Source organism: Odontesthes bonariensis, chromosome 21, assembly GCF_027942865.1.
Source record: "Odontesthes bonariensis isolate fOdoBon6 chromosome 21, fOdoBon6.hap1, whole genome shotgun sequence".
Taxonomy (NCBI): Eukaryota; Metazoa; Chordata; class Actinopteri; order Atheriniformes; family Atherinopsidae; genus Odontesthes; species Odontesthes bonariensis.
Genome location: NC_134526.1, coordinates 1,576,163 through 1,598,444, shown reverse-complemented (window position 1 = coordinate 1,598,444; position 22,282 = coordinate 1,576,163). Strand labels below are relative to the sequence as shown.

The 22,282-nt window shown below is 42.8% G+C and overlaps 2 protein-coding genes across 5 annotated transcripts in view; both read right to left on the bottom strand.

Moving 5' to 3' along the window:
• The window catches only part of LOC142371511 (protein NLRC3-like), a 35,462-nt gene extending 20,053 nt beyond the window's left edge, over window positions 1–15,409 (bottom strand). For 3 of the 4 annotated variants that reach the window (XM_075454188.1, XM_075454192.1, XM_075454193.1), the window contains exons 1-2: window positions 15,345–15,409; window positions 13,632–13,742 (exon numbers count right to left, since the gene is read on the bottom strand). In XM_075454188.1, coding sequence (XP_075310303.1) covers window positions 13,632–13,699 — 68 coding nt within the window. In that variant the 5' untranslated portion in view covers window positions 13,700–13,742; window positions 15,345–15,409. Of the gene's footprint in view, window positions 1–13,631; window positions 13,949–15,344 lie in introns of those variants that run through there. The other variant, XM_075454190.1, reaches the window with a different exon arrangement.
• On the bottom strand, window positions 226–7,116 carry LOC142371825 (stonustoxin subunit alpha-like). Its single transcript, XM_075454575.1, has 5 exons — window positions 7,108–7,116; window positions 5,912–5,922; window positions 5,436–5,609; window positions 4,161–4,207; window positions 226–4,034 (listed from the first exon to the last, which is right to left on the bottom strand). Exons 1-5 carry the CDS (start codon window positions 7,114–7,116, stop codon window positions 3,481–3,483), a joined length of 795 nt encoding a protein of 264 aa, XP_075310690.1. The 3' UTR covers window positions 226–3,480.
• Window positions 15,410–22,282: the final 6,873 nt, after the last annotated feature.

Genomic DNA, 22,282 nt, shown 5'->3' with positions numbered 1-22,282 from the left:
AACAATTGAATCAATCTGTTGAGATAAAGAGTAAAAACAATCCATAAAGAAATAAAGATATTGATAAAACATCGGAGATACAATTTATAAAAATTATACATTTTAATAAATAAAGTAAAGTTTTTAGATAAATAATTAAACATTTTATCAAAGTCTAAAATCATTAAAAAGTCTAAATGCTCAGATACTGAATACAAATTAATCTAAAACAAAAAAATATCAAAATGAGTTTTGAAAATATTTATTGAAGATTTTAAAAATTCAACATTTCAAATACAAAGTCAAACATTGTGATACTGAATTTTAAAAATAATGATGTAAAATGTCAATGTCTGAGAAATCGATAATTGGGGCCTGCCATAGCATTGCATAGGAGAGCACTGCATGCAAATGCATGGCAAAGCTCCTATTACTATTCCGTTGGCAAAAGTCTATGGGATTTAACATTGAAAACGTGTCTCTTTATAGATTTATAGATTTATATATTTATTCTTCCGTCCACATTAATGTGGGCCCATATGCCGCGCACATCCCAACAATATATATATCAAAACGAGCGGCTCGATGAGTTTTCGCGGGCTATTACTTTTATTGAAAATTGGAGTTACCATGGCGACGTAATAAGCAAAAAACAGCCCCCCAAAGCCCCCCTAGGAATAAACAGGGGGATGACCTGGAAAAATCATAAAAACCCCTAAATTTTGAGCAGTTACTGTGTCATCATGCATTAAGCTAGAAACGCCGTTGAAATGTCAGTTTGTAGATACGTCCGTGCTGTGTTCAGAAGTGAAGACGCCATGTCGATACCTGCTACGGATTTCCCACAGCATGCCTCAAAGCGACCCAAATTTTTGGCCAAAATCTGCAAAATTTGAATTTTTAGAGCACAACTGCCATTTCATTAGAGTGTGGGATGAGCAAGAGTTCTGACCTCAGATTCATCTTCGAATTGCCCTCACGCCTACAAATATCGCTCCAATGCCATTATGTACTGTCATAATATAGGCACGCATGTTGGGATTCATAAAATGTTTTCATATTTCATCTAGGGCTGACCGTTTGCTCTCAGAGCCCCTCAGAGCAAAGTGATGTCGGGGCTCAAAGACCTCAAATCCCCATTTTAATTCATCCAATTCTCAGAATCTCAGCAGCTCCTGCAGCCCTTCTTTCTCTCATCCGTGCTTTCACTGTGAATGTGCTACAGATTTGAAACGCGGGAATATTGAAGTCCAAAGGCGTCCCTCGCTCATTCTGCAAGAATTTTTTCCGTAGCTCTTACGGTTTCCGAATGGGAAGCATCTGTTCGTAGAGGTTTTTTGGCTCTGAGAAGCCTGAGTCTCATATAATTAGTGTAGCAGCAGCTGGGGCAGCTTAACTGTCAGTTAAATGTTACCATAGAAACAAGACTATTAGTGGCCCAGCCAGTCCTTTGAAGTTTCAACAGCACAATTAACCACTTTAAAGGGACAATTCGCCGCTTTAAAGGGACAGTTCGCCGCTTTAAAGCGACAGTTCGCCGCTTTAAAGGGACAGTTCGCCGCTTTAAAGCGACAGTTCGCCGCTTTAAAGGGACAGTTCGCCGCTTTAAAGGGACAGTTCGCCTCTTTAAAGGGACGGTTCGCCTTTTTAAAGGGACAGTTCGCCACTTTAAGAAGAAGCATCCATTACATCCTTTGATGCCGTTTAGGCTTGAATGCTTCTTCTTTAGGCCTTGCGAACCATTCCTGAGCAGCCGTGATTGGTTGAGCGATACGCACACTTTGGCAGGCCCCATCTAAATTTCTTCAGAAATTTTCTAGTTTATTTATTTATAGGCTATATTTATTCTTCCGTCCACATTAATGCGGGCCCATATATATATCAAAACGACCTGCTCGATGAGTTGTTGCGGGCTATTACTTTTATTGAAGATTGGAGTTACCATGGCGACGTAATAAGCAAAAAACAGCCCCCCAAAGCCCCCCTAGGAATAAACAGGGGGATGACCTGGAAAAATAATAAAAAACCCAAAATTTTGAGCAGTTACTGTGTCATCATGCATTAACCTAGAAACGCCATTCAAATGTCAGTTTGTAGATACGTCCGTGCTGTGTTCAGAAGTGAAGACGCCATGTCGATACCTGCTACGGATTTCCCACAGCATGCCTCCAAGCGACCCAAAGTTTTGGCCAAAATCTGCAAAATTTGAATTTTTAGAGCACAACTGCCATTTCATTAGAGTGTGGGAAGAGCAAGAGTTCTGACCTCAGATTCATTTTCGAATCGCCCTCACGCCAACAAATATCGCTCCAATGCCATTATGTACTGTCATAATATAGGCACGCATGTTGGGATTCATAAAATGTTTTTAAATTTCATCTAGGGCTGACCGTTTGCTCTCAGAGCCCCTCAGAGCAAAGTGATGTCGGGGCTCAAAAACCTCAAATCCCCATTTTAATTCATCCAATTCTCAGAATCTCAGCAGCTCCTGCAGCCCTTCTTTCTCTCATTCGTGCTTTCACTGTGAATGTGCTACAGATTTGAAACGCGGGAATATTGAAGTCCAAAGGCGTCCCTCGCTCATTCTGCGAGAATTTGTTCCGTACCTCTTACGGTTTCCGAATGGGAAGCATCTGTTCGTAGAGGTTTTTTGGCTCTGAGAAGCCTGAGTCTCATATAATTAGTGTAGCAGCAGCTGGGGCACCTTAACTGTCAGTTAAATGTTACCATAGAAACAAGACTATTAGTGGCCCAGCCAGTCCTTTGAAGTTTCAACAGCACAATTAACCGCTTTAAAGGGACAATTCGCCTCTTTAAAGGGCCAGTTCGCCTGTTTAAAGGGACAGTTCGCCGATTTAAAGGGACAGTTCGCCGCTTTAAATTTTTATATTTAAACGGCTTTGATGCCGTTTAGGCTTGAATGCTTTTTCTTTAGGCCTTGCGAACCATTCCTGAGCAGCCGTGATTGGTTGAGCGATACGCACACTTTGGCAGGCCCCATCTAAATTTCTTCAGAAATTTTCTAGTTGAGTCTATAATCGCACATCATCAGGATGAACCCCAGCTGCTCACCAGACTTCTGCTCATTGCAGCAGAATCAGTGAAGATCTGTCAGCAGGTTGGAATTCATCTGGGCTGATGCAGCTCAGTGATTCCTCTCTGATGTCACAGTTTGTCACATGTGCAGCAAACTAACTGCAGCTGACATCAACTGAATGGGCTCAGCTGAAGTGAGCTGCAGAGAAACACAACCTGCTGATACTCAGTGTGAAGCTTTGACTGGAAACACACAGAAAAACAACATCCTGGAAGAATGGCAGCTTCCATCTTTAAAGGACCGGAAGAGGAAGAAGTTTCCAAGGAATCATTCAGAAGAGTTTCAAACAGAAACTGACTGAATCCATGAATCTGAAAAGGTGTTTCTGAGTGAAAGAGACAGACATGAACAGACTGAACTATCTGTTCAGCAGGGATTCTCTGACAGAAGGACACTCTGTATACTCAGCACAGAGACAACCAGGAACCAGGTGACCAGACCCCAAATCCAGGATGCAGAGGTTCTTCAGTGAATGTGGTGCTGAAGGTGTGGAGGTGGATCAGTGTGTCAGAGGAGACTCTGTAGAAGGACAGAGTGCCAGCAGGACGGTCCACATACACTGCTGCTCTGTTACCGACAGAGGAGGAGGAGGAGGAGGAGGAGGAGGAGAAGGAGGGGATGGATGTTTGTCTGTTATTGTGCCAGACAGAGTAACCAAACTGATCAGAGCAGCTTAGACTCCAGGACTGATCATTGCTTCCAAACACACAGTCTCCTCCTCCTCTCCTGCTGATTCTTCTGTAACTCACTGATATATTAGCTCCTCCTCTCCACTCGACCTCCCAGTAACAGCGACCAGTCAGAACATTTCTACACAGCAGCTGAGGCCAGCCATCAAACCTGTCTGGATGATAAGGATATGACTGAACCTCCTCCACATGTGTCACCTTCCTGTTGTTGTCAGACAGTTTCAGGTATCTGCTCACTGTTTTCCTGTCGATTGTGAGTTGGCAGGAATCTGATGGAGAGAACAAACACAGTCCAGCTGCAGTTATTGATCCATCATCTGTTCACTTTGATCAATGAGTGATGTGACAGTGTGAAGATGGCTGGATGTCATGAATCAGATGAAGAACACACTCACACTTCCTCAGCCCTGGTGTCAGCCATCGTTCTCCAGCAGGCTCCACCCTGAAAGGAGGAGGGGGGTCAGAGCAGCACCGTCTCTTTCAGCATCAAACATGGACATTACATGGCTCTCACACACACATTGTTCTACACTGAGAGAGATGCTGACTGCTCATGAGGACTCACACAGCCCCACTTCAGAAACACAGAAATGTCCCTTTAACTGGATGAATAAAGTCTCTGAATCTGCTGAATATGTTTCCTTACAGGCTGTGCATTAACCAGCAGATGGTTGCTGGTATGTATGTTTTCTTTGGGGCCCATTTATCTGAGGAATGACACGATAAACCTCCATCATTCTGACAGATCCACGCTGTTTTAAGGGGACACCGGCTAATGCTGGCAGACATTTCCTCCTCCTCCTCACAGAGGTCTGCTCCTCCCTCGCTGCTCGGCATCACTTCTAACCAGCTCATGAGCCGGTTAGAAGGGAAAGGAGCGGACTGTGTCTGAAGTTATGGAAATAAGTTATGAAAGTAGGTGGACAGGATGGGATGTTTCAGAGGTTCTGCTCACCATGTTTCTGTGTTCATGATATAATGAGAAACAGAGAAAAAATGACAGAAAAATGTCATGAAAATTAGTCAGAAACTTCTTTCTGGGACTGATGTTTCATAACTGTGTCTGACATATTTATACACCGATCAGCCATAACATTATGACCGCCTGCCTAATATAGAGTTTGCTCTCCTCATCCTGTCAAAAGAGCTCCGACCTATCCAGGCGTCAAAGAACACCTGAAGGTGTCCTGGAGCGTCTGGTACCAGGACCTGAGCAAAGGATCCTTTGGGCCCTTCCTAAGCTGTTTCAGTGCTGTCCCTCTGTGGAAAGCTGCTGTGGAGGATGACTGGTCTGCAGAAACGTTTAGATATATAATTATATTATATATGTAAACATATAGATGTTTCTTAACCATAGTGCGGTTTTTGGGTTCATGGGACATGCTTTCAACTGAAGGAAAAAGTATTTAATTTATTATCATTTCCACGTCACACTCCATGATCTTAGCTCAATTTCTGTGGAGTAATTATAAAATAATACATTTTCAATCACTTCATTTGAATCAAACATGTGGCTGACAAGACCCACAGATACTAAAAGTGCTGAGGAGTCTGCTCCCACACTGTTCATACAAAACTAATCACCAGCATCACAGAAAAGACTGAGTGAAGGACAGAGATCATGTTTCCAGCTCTTCCTTTGTGTGATGCTGCAGCAGAGCTCTCCATACCTGAGAGTGTCCAGCCTCCACTGTGGATCCTCCAGTCCAGCTGAGAGCTGCTTCACTGCTGAGTCTCCTGGATGGTTGTAGCTCAGGTCCAGCTCTCTCAGATGGGAGGGGTTGGAGGTCAGAGCTGAGACCAGAGAAGCACAGCCTTCCTCTGTGATCAGACAGCCTGACAGGCTGCAGGAAACAACACAAATGGCAGAAACTGAGAGAAAAGTCCAACAGCAGACACCATCCTGAACAGGTCAGCTGTTCATCCATGACTGTAAAGCAGAATTAAAATGATCAGCAGCTGAACAGTTGAATGAATCCTGACCTGAGAGCTTCCAGGTTACAGTTTGGACTCTGCAGTCCAACAGACAGCTGCTTCAGCCCTGAATCCTGCAGGTTGTTGTTACTCAGGTCCAGTTCTGTCAGGCTGGAGGACTGGGAGCTGAGAGCTGAGGACAGAGCTGCACAGCTTCTCTCTGAGAGGTTACAGTCGCTCAGTCTGAGGAGGGAATAACAGGAAGAGAATTAAGTTATGTAGTTATTCATTATTCAAGTTAAAGATGGTTAAATTGATAAATAATGATGACATTTATCCTAATTATTGGGTGCCAATGCCAAAGGCATTAGACACACATATTACTCTTGTGTATACTAAATATTATTTTTCCGTTTCCACCCTATATTTTGACGGCTAACTAGTCTAGCACTGATGGTCCGAACGGCATAAAAAACACACCGCTGCACAACGACCTCGATCGGTGTGCTATTACGTTTGGCTCTCATTAGTCGTAAAGAATTCCGGCAAAATGGGAAAAAGTGGGAAAATTGTGGATGGGAAAATGAAAAACCTTACCTATTTTAGAGGCCTTATAACTCAGCCATACAGCATCGCACAGACCTCATTCAAAGTTTATATGTGACAGGAGACTCTCGGCTTTAACTGAACTAAAGGGTTTGTGGATACATTATACAGCTTTGACACAACGGTAGTTTACGTTTTAGGAAGACTACATCTCGGCCAAGGTGTCTCTCCCACTCAAATCCCCACTCTAATTTCGATACTGCACCAATTCCTCGAACAAATGTCTCTCATGTCCAAAATATCTGCCCGATCTGGACAAATTTTACTTCAAAATGTAGGCATATTTGTCCTCTTTCACCCAAAGTCACACTCATTGAGCTCTGCCTCACAGACTTCTTACAAATTGCTTCTGAGCCCAGAGGTCGCCTCTCCATTTCCATTATTAGGGCCTAAACTCGTAAAATTCAGGTGAAAAATTATTTTAAAACTGCCATAAAAAACGAGCCACACATAGTAGCCGAAAGAAAATTACACCGCTGGCTTCTGCCATCTCTTGAGGCGCTGACGATTTAAGAATTATTCGGATACGACTTTTACTTTTCGAACAGCGACTGTTTGTTCGAGACAGTCGAGTGCAGTCAAAATTATAGTGCAATTTTAAGAAGCCATAGTGAGCGTACATGTCAGTGACACAGACCTGCTCCTGTTACGGGGCAACGCCCTGTTAGCCTGCTCTGTTCTAAGACTGCTTATGAGGGCAGAGCCAAGATGGATGCCCTGCTATAACAGCTTAATGTTATAAATCTGATCTGCGTTTCTCCTTTAAACAGATAGAGGGGAAATTTGAAAATGCATTGGGAAAATGGATCGAAAAGCACTTACCGAGGCCATTTTGAAAATGCCATAAAAGCTGTATTTTAAACAGAACCTTGATAAAAATGACATAACTGTCTTCATCAGACCTGTCTTAGAAATGTTGGGCCTCGCAGAGGTAAAAAATTCAATGGGAAAATCAATTGAAAAGCACTTAATGAGCCAAAAATGCCAAAAACTGCCCTATTTTTGAGGCCTCATAACTCAGCCATTGACATCACAGAGACCTCATTAAAAGTTTATGTGACAGGAGACTCTCATCTTTAACTGAACTAAAGGGTTTGTTGATAGGGTGGGCAGTAGATTGGCACCCATCAAAATTTCTTCAGAAATTTTCTAGTTATATATTATAAGGTGTTGCCACATTCTTGCAGCGTGTTTCTTGCCTCTTGATGTAAACTGATCTGATGGAACTGTTTGCTGTGAATCTGTGTTATCTACAATCTGAAATTATCTGAGAAATAACTCAGTTATTTTCTCTCCTTTTAACAAGTAAACAGAGCATTTAAAACATATTTATCTCTGTACTCACACAGCTTTGTTGGAGGCTTTGACCACTGGCAGCAGCCTCAGAAGAGCCTCCTCTGAAGCAGAGTATTTCTTCAGCTCAAACACATCCAGATGTTTTCCTGATGACAGTAAGATGAAGCCCAGAGCTGACCACTGAGCAGGAGACAGTTTATCTGTGGAGAGACGTCCTGAACTCAGGGCCTGTTGGATCTGCTCCACCAGAGAACGATCCTTCAGTTCATTCAGACAGTGGAACAGATTGATGCTTCTCTCTGCAGACAGATTCTCACTGATCTTATACTTGATGTAATCAACTGTTTCCTGATTGGTCTGTGAGCTACTTCCTGTCTGTGTCAGCAGGCCTCGTAGGAGCCTCTGATTGGTCTGCAGCGAAAGACCCAGGAGGAAGCGGAGGAACAGGTCCAGGTGTCCATTTGGACTCTCTGAGGCCCTGTACACAGCCCATTGATTGAGATCATTCAGATCAATGTAGGTTGTTTCTTCTTGTTCTTCATCTTCTCCCATCAGGTTGACTCCAGAGTTGATGAAGGTCAGATGCACATGAAGAGCAGCCAGAAACTCCTGAACACTCAGATGGATGAAGCAGAACACCTTCTCCTGGTACAGCCCTCTCTCCTCTCTAAAGATCTGTGTGAACACTCCTGAGTACACTGAGGCTGCTGAGATATCGATGCCACACTCTGTCAGGTCTGATTCATAGAAGATCAGGTTTCCTTTTTGCAGCTGCTCAAAAGCCAGTTTCCCCAGAGACTCAATCATCTCCCTGCTCTCTGGACTCCAGTGTGGATCTGTCTCAGCTCCTCCATCATACTTGAGCTTCTTCACTTTGGCCTGAACCACCAGGAAGTGGATGTACATCTCAGTCAGGGTGCTGGGCAGCTCTGCTCCCCCTCTGGTGTCCAACACATCCTCCAGAACTGTAGCAGTGATCCAGCAGAAGACCGGGATGTGGCACATGATGTGGAGGCTTCGGGATGTCTTCATGTGGGAGATGATCCTGCTGGCCTGCTCCTCATCTCTGAATCTCTTCCTGAAGTACTCCTCCTTCTGTGGGTCAGTGAACCCTCTGACCTCTGTCACCATGCCAACACAGCCAGCAGGGATCTGATTGGCTGCTGCGGGTCGTGTGGTTATCCAGAGGCGAGCAGAGGGAAGCAGCTCCCCCCTGATGAGGTTTGTCAGCAGCACATCCACTGAGGTGGGCTCTGTAGCATCAGCCAGGGGCTCCTTGCTGTGGAAGTCCAGAGGAAGTCGACACTCATCCAGACCGTCAAAGATGAACACAACCTGGAACTGTTCAAAGCTGCAGATTCCTGCTGCTTTGGTCTCAGTAAAGAAGTGATGAACAAGCTCCACCAAGCTGAACTTTCTCTCTCTCAGCACATTCAGCTCTCTGAAAGTGAATGGAAACATGAAGTGGATGTCCTGGTGGGCTTTGCCTTCAGCCCAGTCCAGAGTGAACTTCTGTGTTAAGACTGTTTTCCCAATGCCAGCCACTCCCTTTGTCAGCACTGTTCTGATTGGTTCATCTCTTCCAGGTGGGCCTTTAAAGATGTCTTCTTGTCTGATGGATGTTTCTGCTCTGCCTGCTTTCCTGGATGCTGCTTCAATCTGTCTGACCTCATGTTCATCATTGACCTCTCCGCTCCCTCCCTCTGTGATGTAGAGCTCTGTGTAGATCTGATTCAGAAGGGTTGGCTTTCCTGCTTTAGGAATCCCCTCAAACACACACTGGAACTTCTTCTTCAGAGCAGATTTAAGTTTACGTCCACAAGGTTCTGAATGAAGACAAGAAATAACATCAGTAAACAGACATTTCAACCCTGTACAGAATGAGTATCTGAACATCTGCTGTTCTGTGTGCTGAGACATCAGTAAATGTGTCATTTATCCAGCAGGTTAAACCTTTAGAGAAATCCTCTTACTGCTCTGCAGACGGTCAGCCAGCTCCTCCTGCTTCATTCTCCTCAGGAAGTGAACTGTGATCTTCACTAATGCCTCTCTGCTGCTCCTCTGCTCTTCATCCTCACCCTCCCTCTGACTCTCTAAGCATTCTGGGTAATCTGGACTCAGAGCCTTCTGCATCTTCTTCAGCTCCTCCTTCACAAAAGTGAGCATGTTGTCCTCCAGCAGCTGGAACAGAAAACTATATGAATGAGCCAATCAGACTGAAACCATGGAGCCAAACATCAGATCCATGTTGGACACACTGACAACCCACTGGTCTACAGAGTGCAGCATGGAGATGGCTGTGAGCAGAACAGATGGAAAAGTAGTTGTTGTACATGTACAGACCATAAATATGGAGTCCAGCTGTGTTTGATGCTGCTGGGCAGACGGACCACTGGGACCCTCTGAGCTCTGCTGGTCCACTCTGTGGAGGAATCATGAAGAATGAGCTCACATTGGGCCTCATTTATCAAGCCGTCGTAGAAAGCATCGTATATGTGAGCGGAGAACTCGTCGTACGCAGAGGCTCAAGTGAGATTTACAGAACATGCGTACCACACCAATCCCATCGTAAAACAGAGCGGCTGTTGATAAATCCGGCGGGTGAAATCCATCGTAATGATCCTAACCACGCCTTCTATAAAAGGGCCGCACCTCTAGATTTGCGACATGGATAGACGAAAGGCGGCAAAGAAACGCTGTCAGCGCTGTTGACAGCTGGGACGGCTGTCACCAGCGTTGGCGATGTAAATCGCAGACCGGACGAGTTATGTATTTTCCCCTACTGTGATGGTCAATAAAACGTGATAAACTCCAGATTAAATGAAATCTAAAATTTAACGACGTTTTACTTTTTCTCCAATAAGATCAGGAAGAAGTGGTCCGATATGAAATTGGCCACAAAAAAGGTCGCAGCTCTCGGACGCAGCATGTCTTTTTTCCTTGAATAACAGAATGTGCAGGCTGGTGGGATCTCTGGGTACGGGGTCCTCTGGATGTACATCTGGAAATGGCACTCCATTTTTTTGGGCAATGTATGGAGAACCCCGCATGCAATAATAATATTGCATACCTTTTCGGGCGGATATAGAAGGGTTCCCCCCGCAGCCGAGAGACAGATCCACCTGCCCTTTAGGTGCCCTAACCTCTCCACAGTGCGCAGTGTTAAAGCGCCTCTCCTGTTCGGTGTGAGGGTGCGCGGTTGAATAATGAGCCATATCACTCTTCCAATTACGGAGTTGTACTTGTTTAATTTATTTAATTTGCGTTTATGTTTATATTTATGTTGAAGTCAAATAAAACATGGGCCTTCTTTGAAGTGATAAGTCTGTAATTTTAACCAAGGGATTTGTTGCGACTCATAAGGCACGCACTAGTGACGCTGCTGTTTATGTATGCTATTGCAGTCACCGCAAGTCAAAATGGAAAAGTGCGTACACGCCCTCAGACCTGTCGTGGCGATTTCATCTTTCCTGCGCTCACGATGGATTTGATAAATGCCAACCTTTGCGCAGAAAAGAACGTACACACGACCTACGCACGTTTTTCGTCTTACGCAAGTTTGATGAACGCAGCCATAAAGCAGCTGATTAACTCTGAAGCTGCACATCATCAGCATCTGTGTTCCAGAAGATAAGAGCTCAGTGTGTTTCTAACAGTGGGAGGAAGCTGAGGTCAGATGAAGCAGTGTGAGGAGGAAGGGATGCAGAACTGTGTGAACAGACAAAAGATTTGTTTCTTTGTGAGGAGTCCAGCTGACGTGTTGGTTGGATCGTAGCTGTAGTTTCTAAGATACAACAAAAACTTCAATCTGGAACTAGAAAGCTGCAAGCAACTGTATGCGGGATCGAGATGTGCGCACATTGGGGCATGCGCTGGACGCCGCAGTTGCGCAGCTCTGCCCACACGCACGATACCCTCTGCGTACGTACGAGCACATTTGAATTTTTTGGGTTTTTGAAAATTTCTAGGGGGCGCCACTGAACAATTTTGCTCCGCCCACATACGATACCCTTTACATACGTACGAGGTCGTCAGGGTCAACGTGTGTGCCAAGTTTCTTGACTTTGCGATGATGATGAGGCTTTCAAATCACAAACGCCATCACACGATATTCACCGCCTGGCCACGCCCACACCGTTCAGAGTTTGAAAAGGTATCTCCATGATTTTTTCCCCCCCATGTCTTAAGAGTAACCTGGTAAAGTTTGAAGCTCGTAGCATTATGCGTATGTCCTGCTGGTGAATACTGTGAGCACAATATTGTGAGTGTGAGAGATATGCATCATTTTAGTTGTTTTTCTGTAGACAGCAATAGCGACTGGCCAGACCTCTGGACTGCCAAATAAAAAGAAGAATTTAAATTCAAATTGTGTTCAATGATTTAAAATAACATTCATCCAAAAAATTATATTCAATATTTGCAGTGATATTTATATTCTGTATATCTAACAAAGTATGGTGGATTAGTGTTCAGCTCTTGAAAAGTAAATAGTTTGTTTCAATGTTACGACAGTGCACTTTTGAGTTTATCTGATTGGTTTTGATGTTTGGAAGGGAATGCTTTTTGGTGAAATATGAACAAGGATGCATTGTCAACTTCAGATTGTAAGTATTTTATTTAAATAAATGCTGAAAAATGACCTGAAACACCATGTTTGCCTCATGTTGAATATATTTTACATTCATGCAGGCTGCTTGTGTGACCAGTAACACCTACAAACTGCACCTGATCAAGTCATGATAATTTTGTAATAGTGAGTAAATACTACTGACAGATTATTGGGTTAACTCAATAGAGTAGTTTTACATGTCACTGGATCTAAAACTTGAGAGTATACCCACTTCTCCAGGGACCACTACACCACTGATGGCGAGTCATCGAACTTTGAGGCGTCGCCACGGCCACGCCCTTTAAGTTTTGAAAAAGATGCCCAATGATTTTTTCCCCCCATGTCTTAAGAGTAACCTGGCCAAGTTTGAAGATTGTAGCATCAAATCTGCAGGACGAGTTCGATCATATGCAAAGAGTGGAATCGGTCAAAAATGGCACCAAAACAAACCTTCCATCCAAAATGGCCGCCTTCCTGTGGACGTGGGACCATGGTGGCAAGAGACTTTTTTGTGCGTCTGGGCATGACGAATGAGTGTACCGAATTCCGTCATCCCACGCAAAACTAATCCCAATGCGGAGACCATGGATACCCTTTACATACGTTACGGTCGTCAGGGTGGACGTGTGTGCTAAAATTCATGACCTTGCGATGATGATAAGGCTTTCAAATCACAAACGCCATCACATGATTTTCACCGCCTGGTCACGCCCACACCGTTCATAGTTTGGAAAAGTTTCTTCATGATTTTTTCCCCCGATGTCTTAAGAGTAACCTGGCCAAGTCACCACTGCTGTCTGAAACATGATGATCACCTGGATTCAACTGAACTTCATTCCCACCGCCAACTCAGAGCCACCACAGCCTCTTCCCCTCCACACTGGAACCCCTCCTGGACTCAGTCAGAGCCAACCGATACTATCACCTGGATAAATCTCTCACTCTCTGACCTGAACTAATCATCTCCCTCTCCTTATTGTTTCAATAAAGAACAGAAAGACTAAAGTAAACATCACATTACACACATGATGCAGCTAATTAATCTCATCAGAGACATCAAGAACTGATCCAAGTCTGAAACAATTCATCTGAAACATGATGCAGCCTCCACTGAACACTGACAGATACTCACTGTTTGTCGGATGGGACATCATGTTGGAAATTAAAAATCCGAGGATTGGACCTGTCGCTCTTAAAGGACACACAGCTGGGTTCAGGTTCAGGTTCAGGTTCAGGTTCAGGTTCAGGTTCAGGTTCAGGTTCAGGTTCAGGTTCAGGTTCAGGTTCAGGTCCAGGTTCAGGTTCAGGTCCAGGTTCAGGTTCAGGTTCAGGTTCAGGTGCAGATCCAGGCTGGTTCCTGTGAATAAAGGTGGTTTGGTGATGTGAGTGCTGAGCTCTGACATGGAGAAGAGTCATGGACAGTTAGAGATGGTCACCTCACCTCTGAGCTTTGCTCCGGCTCTCATGTTCCCCACACAGAGAGGTTTTAGTGTCCTCACACTGATCCATGCTGCTGAACTCACATCAGCTCACACACACTTTCTACCTTCATCTGCAGAGGAAACACACATCATTCATCTGCACATCAACTCACATCCTCTTTTCCATCATCTGTGCTGTAAAAAGATCAGCTGCTCCTCCTCTGATTGGCTCTGATTCTCTGTTTCATATCAGTGTCAGCTGAATGCAGTCAGACAGGAGTGCTGAGGCAGAGGAAGCTGCCATCAGCTGCTGTACTTCCACCACCTGTCCACTAGAGGGAGGCATGGAACTACAGCCCAGCACACACCTCATGATCCCGATGACGATGATGAAGGATTCTGTCTGTTTAGTTTTCAGAGGACTTTTTAACAGCAAATACAAACAGGGACAGATGTTAGATCTGAGCTGTGTGAGGCTTTTAATAAAGCTGATCAAAAGTCTAAATACTGAGAAAAAGGAGCTGAAATTAAATCAAAATCAAAACTTGGAAATGCATTAAAATTCATGTATAATGGGATAAAATAGCCCCATTTGGAGGCCTCATAACTCAGCCATACTTCATCACAGAGACATCATTCAAAGTTTAAACGGGTCAGGAAAGACTCAACTTTAACTGAACTAAAGGGTTTGCTGATATATTGTAAAGCTTTGACACAACAGCAGTTTAACTTTCAGGAAAAATCAGGACTCCTCTCACTCTGCTGTCCTGGGGTCTCACACTCTGTTTTTACCAGCTTGAAATTAATACCAAAATCACTCAAACAAACTTCTCTCACATCCAAAATGTCTGCTGCACCCAGACGAAATATACTTCAAAATGTAGGTATTTTTGTCCTCTTTCACCCAAAGTCACCCTCATTGTGCTTGGCCTCACGGTTTTATCTCAAATCCCCTCTGAGCGCAGAGAGCGACCACTCGGGCTGCCATTGACGGCCATTATAACCAGGTCGCCTCATCTCCTTATAAAATCAATGTGAAGGCTGCTTTTAAAACTGCCATTAAAAAAATACCGTAAATATGAGCAGCATGAAAAATACACCAGTGGCTTCTGCCGTCCCTTCTGGCGCTCACAGTTGACAAATATTTCAGATATGACTTGTAGTTTTCGAACAGCGACTGTTTGTTCGGGGCAAACATGTCAGTATTGAGCACCAAGGTCTCCCTGTCAGTCAGAGCTCCTCTGCTCTTACACACACAGCTGTCTCCATAGCAACTAATGACACAGCTGATCCTCCTTATAAGGGCACAGCCAAGATGGCTGACCTGTTATAACAGCTTTATGACAGCCTCTGTGTTATGTCTGCTTACATTACAATATGATTACAACATGGCCGCCTTACGTGTCTGTAAATGACACATCTGTCTCTCCTTTCAGATAATAATCTCAAAACCTGTTAGAAAATGGTACGATCCACCTCAGGGGTGTTTGAGATTTTACGGCTATTTTTCTGGACATTTATGTGATAAATTTATTTTAACTTAAATAAAATAAAAACATGAAACATAAACATATAATCTGATCATCATGTTGTTTGATTCCAGTTAAGCAATAATCTGATATTCATGTAGATTTTTCTTCAACCACAAACTGATCAAAGTTTGTTCTGAAATAAGAAGTGAACATGTTCTCCAACATCACAGAGCAGAAACAAACAGGAAAGTTTGAACTTACAGATTGTTCAGAGCTGAAGAAGAAGAAGACTCCACTCGACAGACTGAGACACAGGTGAGCTGCTTCCTGGAACCAGTCAGAGCCGAGTCCACCTGTGATGGAGGCGGGACAGATAGAACCTGTCTGACCAGAGGAGTTCATGTTAAACACGCCTCCAAGTTCCTGAACAACAAACTCTGATCTGAGGATATTATAAATCAGAGTAAAACAGATGAGGAAACTAACAGAGTCAAGTTCTGTTTCAATGAGACAAGGCCAACAAGGAAGCAGGCTGATTTATTTTCATCAGTTAGTGTTACAGCTGGGAGTTGATCTGATTAGCACACATCACATCATTACATGATGTGATGCTGAGAGCTTTCAAGCTAATCTGCCTCATAGGTTAGTTTGAGCTTAAATTCAGCAGCTAGTTTCATTTAACAGTAAATAGAGGAAAGTTACAGAATAACTGAAGTTACAGGATGATTTTGTAAAGTCTAAACATTGTTTATCCAACTATGAGATCTGTAAGGCAGCCACACCTTCATCTCTTCAGTGTGAAAATATGTCGTCGGACCGCTCAGACTCGGTTAAAGTCAGATGCTGACATCTGAAGACATTAACCCTTCTCATGATGCTCAGAGTGAACAAACAAACACTCTTATGTGTTTTTTTTAATGCTTAAATACTTCAGTGTAGTTACTAAAATTGTAATAATGACTTTTGATAACCACATGGAAACCAACAGTGTTCTACACAAACAGTACAACATCTGCACATACTAAACATTTACTATCTAATCAGGTTTAGAGTCAACCACTGAACAGAAAGAGCTCAACTCAAAGCATTGATTTATTCTAACTGTGATTAACAGCAAACTTCAGTTTTAATGCTGTTGGATCTCCCTGCTGCCTCTGACACAGCTGATCATCCGTTCTTTCATGATGAAGATGGCGCCTTCAGAGCGGCCGCCTGTTGCAGCAGAGCTTTTGTTGCTTCCAGGTGTTCTTCACGCACTTTAGTGTCTTTTTAAAATGTCTATTTGTTGTTTTACTGTTTAATCTGCGCTTTCATCGCCTTGCAGCCTCTTAACTCTTACTGTGTCCTCTCGGCCCTCCACGCTGCCTCCTGTGGAGCAGTGTTTACATACACATGCCACCAGCTTTTAGCGCTCTCCAAAACACCTTCCCTGCCCGGCAGCGAGACCGGTGAGGAAATAAAACACTGGACCTTCTGTATGCACATATTAAAGCTGCATACTGAGCCACAGTCCTACCTCCACTTGGCCACTCTGATCATAATACGGTCTGAGGCTGGAAAAATCATGGGACAGAACTTGGAGATGTTTGAGTTGGTGAGGGACAGCAGATCGCTGACCAAAATGCTCTCCGTGATGGACAATCCATCACATCCTCTCCATGAAACTCTACAGACACAGCGGAGGTCACTCTCCAACAGACTGATTCAGTTCTGCTTCTACAATGAACGCTTCAGGAAAACCTTCCTAACATTCACCATCTTTTCTGTTCGACAGCTCACCTCTGCAACAGGTGAACTCACCACTGCAGTCCACATCTACATAGACAGCTCCACAGTGTCCCCCTCAGGTTAAGAGTCTGGGTGTCATCCTCGACAGCACACTTTCTTTCCACTCCCACATCAATAACATTACCCGGTCTGCATATTTCCATTTACGTAATATTAATCGTCTCCGCCCCTCTCTCACTCCTCACACCACTGCTATTCTATTATTATTATTAAGAGTTTTTAATGATATCCTCCTGGCAAATGACTCTGGAGACTATGTGACTCTTTTCCTCCTGGACTTAACTGCGGCCTTCGATACTGTGGACCACAACCTTTTGGTGCTTCAGTTGCAGGACCTAGTGGGCATCTCTGGTATCGCCCTGGACTGGTTCAAGTCCTACCTGGCAGACAGAACCATGTGTGTCAGCCTTGGTGCTTCTGAGTCCCGCTCTGCTCCGCTGTCATATGGAGTTCCACAGGGTTCAATGTTAGGGCCCCTGGGTTCCATCCTGAGAAAGCATGGTATCTCTTTCCATTGCTATGCTGATGACAGCCAGATCTATGTGCCCCTAAGGAAGAAGGATGCTTTCTCTCTTAAACCACTTCTGTTATGTCTTGAAGACATTAAAGCCTGGATGTCCTTAAACTTTTTAAGATTCAACGAGAAGAAGACAGAAGTGATGGTGTTTGGTCCCAGTGGCTCCTGTGAATCCCCTCCTGTTGACTTGGGCCCCTTGGTGCAATACAGGAAGCCAACAGTCACAAACTTGGGTTTTAAGATGGACAGTGATTTTAAATTGGACCGGCAAATTTGTGCAGTAGTGAAGTCCAGCTTTTTTTTTATCTTAGGCAGCTGGCAGAGGTGAAGCAGTCTGAAACAGTAATCCAGCCTTCATCACATCTCGGCTGGATTACTCCAATGCTCTTTATCTTGGAGTCAGCCGGTCCTCCTTCGCACGTCTCCAGTTGGTCCAAAATGCTGCCGCTCGCCTCCTAACTGGAACACGTAAGAGGGAGCACATCACTCCCATTTTAGCCTCCCTCCACTGGCTGCCTGTGCATTTTAGAGTCCATTTTAAGATTCTTTTATCTGTTTTTAAATCTTTAAATGGACTCGCCCTGCCTTACCTCTCTGAGCCTCTCCATCCTTATGCTCTTTAAAACCCATTTTTATTCCCTGGCTTTTAACCCAGCATGAGACTCTGTTTCTGTTATTGTTTTTATTATTTTAATATTGTTGTTGTTTATTGTTGTTTTTACATTGTTCTTGTGTTTTATGCCTTGTTTTATTTTGTGTTGTACAGCACTTTGTTTCAGCCACGGCTGTGTTAAAAGGCTTTATAAATAAAGTTGATGATGATGATGATGCTATTCCTGGTCCAAAGCCTCGTCACCTCCCGCATCGACTACAGTAACTCACTCCTTATCGGTGTCCCTCACAAATCCCTTCATAAGCTTCAACTGGTTCAAAACTCTGCAGCACGCATCATCACCGGTAACCCCTTCTTTCACCATATCACCCCTGTTCTCCAGCAGCTTCACTGGCTCCCGTTCAAATTCAGAATTACTTTTAAAACCCTACTTTACACATTCAAGGACATCCACAACCTGCCCCCCCATATCTGTCTGATCTCCTCTCCATTGTCATCCCCTCTCGCTCCCTCAGGTCTTCCTCCTCCCTCCACCTCTCTGGGCCCTCTCAGCACCAACTCTGGAACTCACTCCCACCAGACATCCGCAGCATTGACTCTTTACTCCTCTTCAAATCAAAACTCAAAACCCATCTGTTTGAAGCTGCATTCTCCCTCTAGCCTCATTGCTCTTTTTAACTTGTAATGTCCTATTTATTGTGTTTTTAATGTGTTGTGAAGTGTCCTTGAGTGTTAAGAAAGCTTTAAAAAAAAAAAAAAGTATTATTATTATTATTCTCGGTCGGGCACAGCCCGAAGAAATGACGTGGGTCCCCCTTCTGACGGGCTCACCACCCGTGGGAGGGGCCATGGGGGTCGGGTGCAGTGTGAGCTGGGTGGCAGCCGAAGGCGGAGACCTTGGCGGTCTGATCCTCGGCTGCTGAAGCTGGCCCTGAGGAGGCACTGGAGAGTGCTCCTCCGGGAGACTCCCTCGTCCTGCTGGGGGACTTCAATGGTCACGTGGGCAATGACAGTGAGACCTGGAGGGGCGTGATTGGGAGGAACGGCCCCCCCGATCTGAATCAGAGTGGTGTTTTGTTGTTGGACTTCTGTTGGACTTCTCTCCCCGACTACACCTCCAGATCCTACGGTGGCCGACACCTGCAAACGCCAAAACAAATCCAACAGTAAAACGCTGCAAGAGAAAAATGCGGCAATCACAAAGACGACCAGAGCACATGCAAGAAACGCTGCAAGTTCACTCAAAACACAACGGAAGTTTGCCAGGCCACTAGTGGGCCTCGACCTGTGGGATAGGGGATCAACTACGGGAGATCTCCCATGATGCAATCTGTTTGTACCTAAGAACTTGATGCAATCTGTCGAATTATTTATTTATTTTTCTCAGTACGGTACCTTTTTATGAATTGGTATTATATGAATACAGTTATAATAGCATGGACTGATCTGGATTATAGTGGATTGTACTTATTTGGTTTCTAAATTAATTACATTGAATTTGACTGAGTTTGACTGCATTTTATCTCCCATTGTCAATTATCTCATTATCTCACAGCCATATATCCAAGGATAACTGCCCTTGCTGAAATAGAGAGCATATATACTCAAATTAATCTCATCATGTAGACCTACTGACTGAATAAAGACTCAGAACATGGGGAATCCTAAACATTTATGCTTTTGCCCCTCAGGAGTGCCTTTTGGCATCTTTTGTCTGCTGCAGGGTACGCCACCCCACCCCCCGGGGGTATCATGCAGGATGTTGTATCTTGGTGATATTTAAGAGGCAAATGGTTAAAACAATTGAAATTACAATTACACAAATCCCTGAGGGTTGAGCTGCATATTGATTGGTTCCTTGCTACCAATTGTCGTCTTATTTGTTGAATAAACAACTAAAGAATGCTTAAACAACAACAAAAAAGATTTTAACTGAAAAAAATCAGCAAATGATGACATCGATAATCAAACTATTTAGAAAAACTCACTAAAGTTGAACATATTGCTGTAAATATATTGCTGTCATAAGTGTCTGATTGTCATCGAAAAGAATAGATAGATATAAATAGCTTTATTGTCATCATACAAGTACAATGAGGTCACACAAGGGGCTGTCTATCAGGCAGTAAGGCTTTACTTCTGTGTGTAATCACAGTCCAAATTCTTCTGGGTGAGTAAACTGGTTAAAAAGTTTAAAAAAACACACACAAAACCAACTGTCAAAAGCTTTAGAGGAGCTTTCCAGATCAATGAAGGGTGAAGGGAAAACAGAAACAAGCTTTAGCAACCTGGTAAAATTGAATTAATGTTATAAGGACATCCTAACGGGCTCAACAAAGAGGGTTCTATACTGTACAACCCCATTCATTGTTTCAAACCTTTTCTCCTCTCATTTCACTCTGTAGATAGTAATACTCATCATATTTGGTCCAGTTGTGCATTTTTGACTATTTTTTCAAATTTCAAACACACATCATATACAATACAATTTTTCATTGTGTAGAAAAAAACTCCTTAATTTCTGAAAAGGGACATTTTTGTCCCCTTTTAAAACGACCTAAAAACATCATATATTAATATTTTTTCCACTTTTTTTTTCCATAAATCTTTTATTCCACTTCAGTTCTGATCATAACTACCAAGGTATTTTGGGGATCATTTTAGAAGGGGACAAAAATGGCCCTTTTCAGAAATTAAGGAGTTTTTTTTTTTTAAATCAGGCATAACAAAAAAATTAAAAATCCCTAAAAATCATTGTTGTTGCTAATCAATGTTTAGCAACAACAATGTGTGTAGTGTGTGTGTGTGTGTGTGTGTGTGTGCCATAGACTAATGCTGTATTCATTATAATGGATGTCTATGGGAGCTGTTTCTGTACTCTGCCATTGCAGAAAAACTAAAAAGCTGATGAAACTGATGTTGTAGCTCATCAATGACATATCCCAGACCTAATAATCCCCCGTAGAATATTTCACTTTGCATTGCATATATTGAAAATACAGCAGTTTTTGTGTGTGTTTTTTAACAGAAATTGGTGTTTACCGCTTAAACACTAGTATTTAAAGGGTTAATTTTTGGAAAATAATTGAAAACTTGATGGTTATGATCAGAACTGAAGTGGAAGAAAAGATTTATGGAAAAAAAAGTGGAAAAAAATATTAACATATGGTATTTTGGGGATCATTTTAGAAGGGGACAAAAATGGCCCTTTTCAGAAATTAAGGAGTTTTTTTTTTTTAAATCAGGCATAACAAAAAAATTAAAAATCCCTAAAAATCATTGTTGTTGCTAATCAATGTTTAGCAACAACAATGTGTGTAGTGTGTGTGTGTGTGTGTGCCATAGACTAATGCTGTATTCATTATAATGGATGTCTATGGGAGCTGTTTCTGTAATCTGCCATTGCAGAAAAACTAAAAAGCTGATGAAACTGATGTTGTAGCTCATCAATGACATATCCCAGACCTAATAATCCCCCATAGAATATTTCACTTTGCATTGCATATATTGAAAATACAGCAGTTTTTGTGTGTGTTTTTTAACAGAAATTGGTGTTTACCGCTTAAACACTAGTATTTAAAGGGTTAATTTTTGGAAAATAATTGAAAACTTGATGGTTATGATCAGAACTGAAGTGGAAGAAAAGATTTATGGAAAAAAAAGTGGAAAAAAATATTAACATATGGTATTTTGGGGATCATTTTAGAAGGGGACAAAAATGGCCCTTTTCAGAAATGAAGGAGTTTTTTTTTTTTAAATCAGGCATAACAAAAAAATTAAAAATCCCTAAAAATCAATGTTGTTGCTAATCATTGACATATCCCAGACCCTAATTATCCCTACTCAATAATTCCACTTTGCATTCCATATTTTGAAAATACTGGCACCAAAAGGCTTCAAAATTGGGCTAAAAAGTTCAAATTGGCATCTAAAGCTGTCCGTTCCCTGAATGAGAACAGAGACTAGTCCACCACCTCACTCACACACAACCGGACTGCATTTTCTTGCATTTTCTTGCATTTTTTGCACATTCAACAGCAATTGCACACTTTTGCACATATCCCAGACTTTAACCGGTGCATTTTTGAACATAGCTCGGACTCTAACCTGTGCACATACTTATATTTACTTACTTTACTTTATTTTGCACTCTATTTTATTTTATTCTATATGTATATATTTTTAATCCTACCTTGTACTTTAATCTTGCTTACATATTGTATATATTGTATTTGACATTCTACGATTCTATTTAGGAATTTTTAGTTTTACTTTAACTTT